The following is an 11,024-nucleotide window of genomic DNA, read 5'->3' on the forward strand; positions in this document are numbered from 1 at the left end:
CCCCCCCCCAAAGGAAGGAAGAGGGAGGAGTGCCCAGGAAGATGTGGCTTGTGAGAAACTGAGCTCCATTCCCAGAGCTAGGGGTACCTTCAAAGAAGCTCAGGATGGTCCCAATCCAGCTAAAGAAGGGCAGTCTCTTCAGACCAGGTAGATACGGCAGGTGCAACCAGACGGTGAAGACAAAGCCCAGCCCCAGGGTCAGGCAGAAGGTTATCCGGGCCACCCCGAAGACCGGGTGATTTTCCCACAGCTTAAAACTATCTGGAGAAAATGAGAATACAGGACGAACTCAGGATTCACAAGAGAAAAAAATATATAATCAAATGAGTAATTACGAGAAAAAGTTAATAAGCGAAGAAATGCACATTTGAGATAACAATGAAATATGACTTTCACTTATTAAATAGGCAAGGGTTCTTTTTTTTTTTTAATGTTTATTTATTTTTGAAAGCGAGAGAGACAGACAGAGTATGAGCAGGGGAGGGGCAGAGAGAGAGGGAGACACAGAATCCGAAGCAGGCTCCGGGCTCCGAGCTGGCAGCACAGAGCCCGACGCGGGGCTCGAACCCACGAACTGTGAGATCATGACCTGAACCGAAGTCAGACGCTTAACCGACTGAGCCACCCAGGCACCCCGGCAAGGAGTCTTAACATGGAGATTGTTTGAAAATCCCAACCATACGAAAATGAATAACTCAGTAGAAAAGTGGGTTGGGGAGGAGGGCCTGGGTGGCTCAGTCGGTTAGGTGTCCAACTTCGGCTCAGGTCATGATCTCCCAGTATGTGAGTTCAAGCCCCACAGGAGGCTCCACACTGACAGCACGGAACGTGCTTGGGATTCCCTGTCTCCCCCCTCTCTCTGCCCCTTCCCCACAAGCTCTCTCTCTCTCCCTCCCACTCAAAATAAATAAGCAAATAAATAAATAAAACCCCCCAAAAACTTAAAATATTTCATTCTTTCATCCAGCCAAGCCACTTTGGGAAATCTATACCAAAGAATTCATACTAAACACAGGGGGGGGGGGGAACTTTATGATTAACAAATTTGTTGCTCCTTTTTTCACAAATATGACATTGGAAATAAACTTTGCCAAGAATGGAAGAATAAAAGTCAAGTAAAAAGGTGACAATCCATTCACTTGATATATATCTATTAATTCATATATTTTTTTAATGTTTACTTGTGAGGGAGAGAGCACGGGTGGGAGAGGGGCAGGGAAAGGGAGACAGAGAATCCGAAGCAGGCTCCAAGCCGTCAGCACAGAGCCTAATGTGAGGCCTGAACCCATGAACCGTGAGATCATGACCAGACCCGAAGTCGGACACTCAACTGACTGACCCAATGTCCCATCTATTATAATATGGAAACGTTTACTGTATCTTTATAGACATATTTAAAACACTATAAATTAAATTAAAATAATTTAGAAGATATAAAATTGTTTATGAAGACTGAGTACAGCTGCATAAAAACCATTCAAAATTTTCATGCATCTTCCTTTTTATTCCGAGAGGCTCCAGCTCAAACCAAAGTTACAAAGTCAAGCACTACTCTGAGTTCCTGATACAGCAAATCCCTGCTTGGTCTTCAAAAAATAGAGGTCTGTAATTCCTTTTTGAACATGCCTTCGAAGTGGAGGTCTTTGGCCATGAGCTCCTCTTCGACATCATCTAGTGCCCACTGGTGATCCGTCAGCTCCAAAGCTTCCCACTCTGTCTTGAAAGCTTTGTTGGTGTCTGCAGGCATGGCCATGGCTGCTCCAGTCATCTGCTCCTGCATCATCCGTGACTGGTCAGCGGCATTATCTTGGCCCAGAATCAGAGAGTAAATGCTCCGAAGCCCAAAGACATTGAGGAAGTACCAAGATGCAGAACTCACCCAGGATGCATCTAATGTGAGTAGTTCAATTCCTTGCTGTAGCATAGGTTTAAAACGGAAGGTCAGTGGAAATGGGACTTTGGTTGTGACAAAGCCTGAGAATGTCATGTTGATCCATCCACCAATAAGAATCATAGGGAGAACATTTGTTACATTGCCTTTCATCATGTCTGTGAGCATAGTGGGATCAGTCATAGGAGAAGGAGGCACTACCTTCCTTTTAGTTTTTTTGAAAAATCCATCCTCTGGGTTGTTGAAGTAATATTTTCGTGTCAAGAATGACTGTTTGGGAATGTATTTTCCATTTTCCCTGAGGACTCTGCTTCGAATTAGGACTTGACTGTCGGAGACTTGTTCCTGGGTGAGCTTCTGGTCACTCTGCAGCAGGATGGACACGTAGTGGCGGATCATGCCCACAAAGAAGGTGATAATAACGATGGGCAGGACCACCCAAAGGCGGATGTTGGAGTCGAGCAGCAGCTCTGGCCCCGCCATCTCACAGAGAGCCTGCTCCGACCAGGTGTAGCCAGGTTTCTTTTCCCCGAGGTACGGAAGTCACTCTTCGATTTCGCCTCCCGGCCTTCTCCCGCCTCTCAGCCTGGCTGGCCCCAAACCCTACTCCGGCCTCGGCCCTCGCGCACTGCCCCAGCCCCAGTTTTTTTTTTTTTTTAAAGCCTGGCTCAGTCGGTGGAGTGTGCAACTCTTGATCTCGGGGTTGTGAGTTCGGGCCCCACACTGGACATGGAGATTACTTAAAAATAAACTCTTTAACACATAATAATAAATAAGGGCGCCTGGGTGGCTCAGTGGGTTAAGCAGCGGACTCTTGATTTCAGGTCAGGTCATGATCTCACGGTGCGCGAGATCAAGCCCCGGGTCCGGCTCTGTGCTGACGTTGCAGATCCTGCTTGGGATTCTCTCTGCCCCTCCCCTCCGTTCACGCTCTTTCTCTCTCACTCTCTCTCAAAATAAATAAATAAATAAATAAATAAATAAATAAATAAATAATTTAACGGGTGCCTGGTGGCTCAGTAGGTCGAGCATCTGACTCTTAACTTTAGCTCAGGTCATGATCGTAGTTTGCCGGATCAGGCCCCACGTCAGGCTCTGCGCTAACAGGGTAGAGACTGCTTGGGATTCTGCGTCTCCCTCTCTCTCTGCCCCTCCCCTGCATGTTCACGCTCTCTCAAAAGTAAATAAATGAACATTACAAAAAACAAAACAGGGGCGACTGGGTGGCTTGGTCGGTTAAGCGTCCGACTTCGGCTCAGGTCATGATCTCACGGTCCGTGAGTTCGAGCCCCGCGTTGGTCTCTGTGCTGACCGCTCAGAGCCTGGAGCTTGTTTCGGATTCTGTGTCTCCCTCTCTCTCTGCCCCTCCCCTGCATGTTCACGCTCTCAAAAGCAAATAAATGAACATTAAAAAAAAAAAAGAACGCTCTGGTTTTGCACGAGAGCTGAGAAAGGAGGCCCAGCGCCGGGAGGGGAGGTCAGACGAACAAGAACTAGAAGAGAAAGGCTGCAAGGACGCCGAGAAGGAAGGAGCAGGGAAACCAGACACGGAAACCCAGAGCTGGCCCAGAAAAGCAAGGCCTGAGGGAGAAGGGAAGAAAAGAGGCTGGGGCCCGGGCCTGGGAGAGAGCATTCTGGGGACTCCCCTGAAGCTCGGGGTTTGCAAGCCTAGAGGAAGGAAATCCCCACCTCCAAGGAGGCTCTTCTCCCAATATAACGGGTGTGTTGTGTGATTGAATGATTGACATTCCTTCCCTGAGAGTCGTGCCCCTGGCAACATTGTCACAGGCGCAGACTGGGCTCTGAGCTCCTCCAGAGCAATGGTACCTTCCCTTGGGTCAGGCAGAGCCCTCCGGCCAGGACGGACGGGAGAATGAAAACCGATCCTCGGCGGTCTCTGCCGGTGAGGCCATCTTGCAGGGAAACAGCACTGGGGACGACCAGAAGGAGGGGACGAGGCCACAGGGCGCAGACGGCGCGAGCGAGGCGGGCCGGTTCCCCGGGGGGCGGCGACGGGGGCGCGGAGGGTCTCACCTTTCCCGTTTTCGGAGCTGGAGCAGCTCTTGGATTTGCAGATGTACAGGAGCCCCATGGACATGAGACGAGCCGACGTGTAGATTCTCGCGCTGACGTTGGTGGGCCAGCGCTGGTAGACGCGGCTCCCGGAGAGGCACAGCCACTTCTTGGAGAACACCATGGCCAGCAGCAGGATGAAGGCGACGAGGCTGAGCTCGGAGGCCAGCACCCGCGCTACCCAGCGGGAGCTGTGCGTCATCCTCCACCACAGGGGCAGCACGGAGATTCTCCGGGGCTCCGAGGGGTGCTCCCCGGGCACCTGCCTGTCACCGCTGGGGTCAGCCGGCCAGCTCTCTTCTTGGGCCAGGCTCCCCTCCGCCCGGTCCTGCTTCCCAGCCCCCACTTCCCTCGCCAGGGTTTGGATGCTCATCCTTTCTTCCTACCGGCCCGGGAAATCCAGCCCTAAAGGCCCCTGCCCCCATCCTGAGCACTCCCTGTCTCTCCTCCTAACCTCCACCCCATCTCCACCTTCCCTTGCTGGGCTCAGTGGCCCCTCATCCTTTAAATATTTGTAGCAGGCAGAGACCTTGCCACCACAGGGCCTGGGGTCTGGGAAAGAAACAACCTATTCAGTAGGACCGGGCCCCTAACTGCCATGGAACTTTCCAATATTCCGGGGGCGGGACAGTCAAGTGGGGGAGGGGCCCAAGGTCACGGGCCCCACCTCCCAAGAGCTGCGGTTTCTGAGGGTCCCCTCTTCCCTTCCCACATCCTCGGCCCTGACCCCACCCCAAAATGCTGACAGGGGGAGCAGGGGGAAGGAGAGGGAGTCGGTCCTCAGAAAAGCAGCCTCCCCAAGTTCTTTGGAAATGTCTTCCAAAGGTGTGACCGACCTTCTCACTACTCCCCCCAACCCCTCACCTCCCTCCCGCCTCCACTCTGTATCTTCTTCCCTTCCTTATTTCCCCTCAGCACCAGAAGGGGAGGACATAGGATAAGGAGGGGGTAAAGGAGTGTCACACGAGCTGAGATTTTTCTTTTCTTTTTTATGGTTTTATTTTTATTTTTATTTATTTATTTATTTTTTTATATTTTTTTTTTCAACGTTTATTTATTTTTGGGACAGAGAGAGACAGAGCATGAACGGGGGAGGGGCAGAGAGAGAGAGGGAGACACAGAATCGGAAACAGGCTCCAGGCTCTGAGCCACCAGCCCAGAGCCCGATGCGGGGCTTGAACTCCCGGACCGCGAGATCGTGACCTGGGTGAAGTCGGACGCTTAACCGACTGCGCCACCCAGGCGCCCCTTATTTTTATTTTTTAAAAATAATCTCTACACCCCACGTGGGGCTCGAACCCACAACACCAAGATCAAGAGCCTCACGCCCCACCCACCCACTGAGCCAGTCAGGAGCCCCACAGTCTGAGATTTTTCTCGGCTAGGAGAAAATAAATCTGAATCACCTGGGGCGACCTGATCATAGCAGCTTCTAGACCTCAGACCCCAGGAGCTCTGGCAAGGAAAAAGCCTTTCAGATTGGGGATGTGAGTTTGAATCCTATCAGAGTCGGTTCACTCTGAGGAGGCAGTAGTGATCCACGTGGTTAAGAACACAGGCTTTAAGGTCCAACAGGCAGAGAGAGGAATGTGGGCCAGCGAACCTGCATGCATCCAACAGCTTCTTTGTGCCTCAGTTTACTCACCTGTAACACAGGAACAATAACCCTCCTCGCAGACTCCGTTTCAGTATCAAATGGGATAATAAACAATGAGCACTCATTGCTACATAGTCAGTTTCCAGAAAGTGATAGTTGTTACAATTACATTATCATTTTCATCGGTTTGTGCTCTCTCGCTAGGATACGGAGAAGGAAAAAAAAACACACAGGCTTTTGGAAGGCATCCTTGCGCCTGTGAGTGGCTACAAATGATGGAAGGAACCCAAAGAGGCCTAAGCAAAAGGGGAGTTCATGGCGAATCCCAAGGTCACGTGCTCAGCAGGACCGGAAGTACAGCCAGAATCAGGAACTCAGATCCCGTGAGGGTTCTTCCTCCGTTTCTTAGTTTGTCCGGCTGCCGTAACAAAATGCCACAGACGGGGGAGCTTATAAACAACAGAAATGTGTCCCTCGCGTTTTCAGAGGTTGGAAGTCCAAGTTCGTGGCAGTCCAGCATGGTCCGGTGAGGGCCCGCTTCGAGGTCTCGGGCTTTTTGCTGTATCTTCAGGCGGGGCCAGGGAGCCCTGTGGGGTCTCTTGCCTAAGACGCCAATCCCACTGGCGAGGACAGAGCTCCGGCCCTGGCGGGGACAAGCGCCGTGCTCAGAACCGTCGGCCGCGGTCGGGAGACACCCGGGTCCAGGAGGCTGAGCAGAACTAGTGATTTCAGGATTCTGTTTCCTTCCTTGGGTCTCGTTTAGTTCTCCTGGAGTGTCTAAGAGCTTCTCATCCTAATGGCCACACAAAACAACCTGGAAGAATCTTGGAAATATGTTTCCTGAAAAACGTAACTCCCAGAAGTCTATGCTATAAATAGGATCCCAGTTCTAGGGAGTTCCTAAACAAGCCCAACTAAACTCAACGTTGTTTAAGTATACACACTACTACGATGGCATGGTACGTTGTAAAAATCAGGGGCGCCTGGGTGGCTCAGTCAGTTGAGCGTCAGACTCTTGATTTCGGCTCAGGTCATGATCTCATGGTTCACGGGATCGAGCCCGGCCTGTCAGCATGGAGCCTGCTTGGGATCCTCTGTCTCCATCTCTCTCTGGCCCTCCTCTGCTTGTGCTCTTTCTCAAAAATAAATAAATATAAATAAATATCAGCAGAGGGATGCCTGGCTGACTCAATCAAAGGAGCGTGCCACGCTTGATCTCAGGGTCGTGAGTTCGAGCCCCACGTTGGGTACAGAGATTACTTAAATAAATAAAATTTGGAAAAAAAAACAAAAACAAAAATGAAAATCAGTAGAATGATAAACACAAAATACAGAGTAGTGATTATTTCCCGGGAAAGGCAGGAAAACGGGGCAGAGAGGATTACACCGGGCACGCAGGTTATTAGCAATAGGTTATTCATTCCGGTGCTCGGTGCACAGGCATTTATTATATTATAATAACTTATAACCAACATATATGTCATATAATCCTGTGAATGTATCAGATGCTGTTTTTCAAAAGGTAATTAAAAATAGCTTAACAGTGGGGAGCCTGGATGGCTCAGTCAGGCTTGATTAGACTCGTGATTTCGGCTCAGGTCATGGACTGGGGGTTCGTGGGATCGAGCCCCGGATCCAGCTCAGCACTGATAGCTTGGAGCCTGCTTGGGATTCTGTCTCTCTGCCCCTCTACCACTCATGCTCTCTCTCTCTCTCTCTCTCTCTCTCTCAAAATAAATACATAAACTTAAAAAATAGTTTAAGAAAGGAAATGCAATCCTAGTGATTATAGGTCTGCAGGGAAATCTATGTATAAAGTCACAATATATAAGGTAAACACTATTAGTTAGAGTTTCAACTTCCAGACTCAACAGACAGACAAAGCACGGAAGACTTAACTATGGCTACAGAAGTAAACATAGCCGTTATCAGCCTCGATGTGGTCCAAGTAAAAACTCAGAAGAGGTAAACTGGAAGGGGGTGAGGAGAAGAGAGCTGAAGGGAAGAGTGGGGGACCTGACAGCAGGGTCTCCGCAGAAAGTTGGGGAGGGTGAGCACTGCACAAGAGCGCACAGCGGAAGGGGTGGGTGAGAACTGAGGTCCAGTCTGCATTCTGCTCAATGAGCGATGCCCCTCCAAGGGGGCTGCATTGACCAGGAGGAAGAGGTACTTTGTTCTCTGTCTCCTAAAGGGGCTCCTCCCCCCCAAGACAACCGCCCCAGCATCTGTTCAGAGGGGCTGCCTTTTGACCACAAGGTTCGAGGCACAAAGGTGCCTGGCTGAATCGCAGTCCTGGCCAACCAGCTGCTGGTATATCAGCGAGAGCTCTCTGGTTGCGAGCACGAACCCAGACTGGCTGAGCTGGGCAAGAAGGAATGCCTCGGGGCAATACTGGGTGAACACAGACGCAGAGAGGAAGCTGAACGTCCAGGCGAGTCTCGACGGGAGCCAGGGAACGTGGCCCTCTGCTCACTGCTTCCCCTCAGGTGACCCCACTCACCCCCACCCTTGCCCGTTCCTGATCGGGATTCCGAATCTCAGAGTCTGACTGGCCTCGACTGGGGCACGTCTCCACCTCTGGAGGTGGGAAGGCGGATGCCCGGACCAACAGACCACCAGAGCCACACGGACTTGGGGAGCGACAGTCCCCCAAAAGAAAGGAAGCCGAGCAGTCAAAAAAATAATGGTAACATGGTGCTGCTGGGCACCCCCAGTTTACCAGCCGTTTCTTTGTTTGTTTTAATGCTTGTTTATTTTTGAGAGCGAGAATCTGAAGCAGGCTCCAAGATAATCAGCGCAGAGCCCAATGCGGGGCTCGAACATGAGATCACGACCTGAGCCAAAGTCAGACACTTAAGTGACTGAGCCACCCCGGCGCCCCCAGTTCTGTTTTGTTTTGTTTTTTTGTTTTTTTTTATTTTTTTTTTTTCAGTAGGCTCAGCACCCAACGTGGGGCTTGAACTCATGACCCCAAGCCAAGACCCAAGAGTTGCATTCTCTACCGACTGGGCCAGCCAGGTGCCCCTGCCAGTTTTTAAAACAGTTAAAACGTACACTTACCGTGTGACCCGGCACGGCCAATCCTACATGTACACCCAAGTAGAATGATAGTTATCACACAAAACCCTGTATAAGAATATTTATAACGGCTTTATCTATAATCACTTAAAACTAGAAACAAGCCAAACGTCCCTTCACTAGGGAATGGACAAAGTCTGATGTATCTGTGCACTGAAATATTAGTCCACAACGAAAAGTAGTGAAGTACATAGATGAAGCTCAAATACATTAAGTTTAGCAAAAGAAGCCGGACTTGAAAGGCTACATACTGTATGGTCCCATTTATATGACGTTATAGAAAAGGCAACATTCCAGGGGACAGAAAACAGAGCCGGGGTTGCCAGAGGCTGGAATTGGGAAGGGGTTCACCACAAAGGGGCACAGGGAATCTGGGGAAGGAGGGGTGATGCAAGTCCTTTGTTTCTCAAGCTTGGTGGTAGTCACGTGACTATAGATGTTTGCCAAAAACCTCAGAACGTTACACTAAAAAGGGTAAATTTTCCTGTATGTAAATTGTGCCTTTAAAATATACCCTCATGGGGCACCTGGGTGGCTCAGTCCGTGAAGCCTTTGACTTCCACTCAGGTCATGATCTCAGGGTTCCTGAGTTCAAGCCCTGCATCGGGCTCTGTGCTGACAGCTTAGAGCCTGGAACCTGCTCCCGATTCTGTGTCTCCCTGTCTGTCTGCCCCTCCCCTGCTCACACTCTGTCTCTCTGTCTCTCTCTGTCTCTCTCAAAAATAAGCATTAAAAAAAATTTAATAATAAAATAAAACATTGTTGAATCAGTATATTGTACACCTGAAATTAATATAACACTGTATGTTAACTATAATGGAATCAAAATTGAAATAAATAAATAAAATTTAAAAATGGGAAATATATATATATATATATATATATATATATACACACCTTAAAAATTATACCTAAAAAAGAGGGGGGGAGACCATATTTTACAAATAGCAAAAAAGTAACTTCTGTGTTCTCGGGAGGGAGGGTGGCATAATTCCCACCAAGATTTATGTTAGGGGCACCTGGCTGGCTCAGTCAGTGGAGCAGGCCACCCTTGATCTTGAGGTTGTGGGTTCGAGCCCCACCTTGGATGCAGAGATTACTTAAAAATCTTAAAAGAAAAACAAGATTGAAGAGTGGGGGCAGACATTCATGCCCAAGAACTCAATCGTGATGAAGGAAGAGCTGAAATGCCAAGCTTCTGCCAGGGCCCAGAACCACCGCGGGAGACGGAGAGACGGTAGGGGCGCGAGCGTGGGGAGGGCCCGGGGGCCCGGGGAGCAGGTGCCCCGCACGTGCCCTCTGCCTGCTCCTCAACTCCTCAGGGGCTCCTCGGCGGGAGGGGGGTGTGTGGGAGCGCCACCCCCATCCTGTCTCGCGCGACAGGCGAGCACAGCGAACCCGGAGCCGGAGCACCAGCCGCAGGACGCGTCCCGAACCCAAGGCAGGAAGCCCTCCTCGCGCCGCAGGTGCCGGTGCCGGCACGGAGGGGCGGAGCGTGGAGCAGAGAGGGGCGGGGCCCTGCGCGGAGGGGCGGGGCCAGGACTGGGGACGGGGCCAATCCCTGAGCGCAGAGCCCAGGGAGAACCCGGCCACGCCCCCGAGGGTGCCAGCCGTTCCGGCGCGGGCGCAGGGCGAGTTCTGCCCCTCTGCACCCCTCTACCCCTGGCCCGTGGCTCTCTGGGGCCGCTGGGTGGCAAGTCCGCAGTTCGGACTGGGCGTGCTGCGGAGCAAGGTCCGGGGTTCGCCAGGCAGGCGGAGGAGCGGATACCCACCCTACTCCTGCACCGGATGGGGTGCCCGTCTGGTGAACTGGCCAACCCAGAGAGCAGGAACCAGCACGTGTCCCTGTCCCTGAAGAGAGGAGGCGAGCCCAGCGAGCAAGGAAGGAGGGGAAAGAGACTAGCTTTCAGGGATGGACAGAGAGCCCGGCTGAAGGGCTCTGGAAAGGATCTCAGGTAGAAGTGGGCTGGAGGGCTCAGTGGGGCCAGGAGAGGGGAGAGAGCCAGTGAGCAGCATGTGAGGAGAAGGGGGCAGCTCCTCTCGTCCACTTCTTGCTTGTGGTCACGATTGCATCCCCCTCCGCCACGACGATGTTGACCCAGAGGCCACAGAAGGGCCAGCCCAAAGAGAGGCAGGTGCCGTGTCCTATCTACATTGTCATCGACTCCCCAAACGTGGAGACCACGAACACGAGGAGCAAGGTTGTTGGTGGAGAAAGGACTTACTGACCCAGAGAGATTCCCGGGGCGGCCCAGCTCCCCCACCTGCACCTTTCCGGGGCCTCTGACAATATCTGTTTCCTAAATCCCCCCAGCATGACAGAATGCGAAGGAATGGGGGTAATGGCAGCCCCAGGACTCCCCACGTGGGTCGGCGAGCCTATCA

The 11,024-nt window shown here is 51.5% G+C and overlaps 2 protein-coding genes across 2 annotated transcripts in view; both read right to left on the minus strand.

The window, feature by feature from the left end:
- The window catches only part of ODF4 (outer dense fiber of sperm tails 4), a 5,402-nt gene extending 1,065 nt beyond the window's left edge, over positions 1-4,337 (minus strand). The window contains 2 exon segments of the mRNA XM_040453257.1: positions 8-261; positions 3,926-4,337. Of these exon segments, the coding sequence (XP_040309191.1) occupies positions 8-261; positions 3,926-4,337 (666 nt within the window).
- On the minus strand, positions 1,484-2,524 carry LOC121015932 (ER membrane protein complex subunit 3-like). Its single transcript, XM_040453255.1, has one exon. It carries the CDS (start codon positions 2,372-2,374, stop codon positions 1,589-1,591), a length of 786 nt encoding a protein of 261 aa, XP_040309189.1. The 5' UTR covers positions 2,375-2,524; the 3' UTR covers positions 1,484-1,588.
- Positions 4,338-11,024: the final 6,687 nt, after the last annotated feature.

The sequence above is a fragment of the Herpailurus yagouaroundi genome, unplaced genomic scaffold, assembly GCF_014898765.1.
Source record: "Herpailurus yagouaroundi ecotype Mexico unplaced genomic scaffold, PumYag 208, whole genome shotgun sequence".
Classification (NCBI taxonomy): domain Eukaryota; kingdom Metazoa; phylum Chordata; class Mammalia; order Carnivora; family Felidae; genus Herpailurus; species Herpailurus yagouaroundi.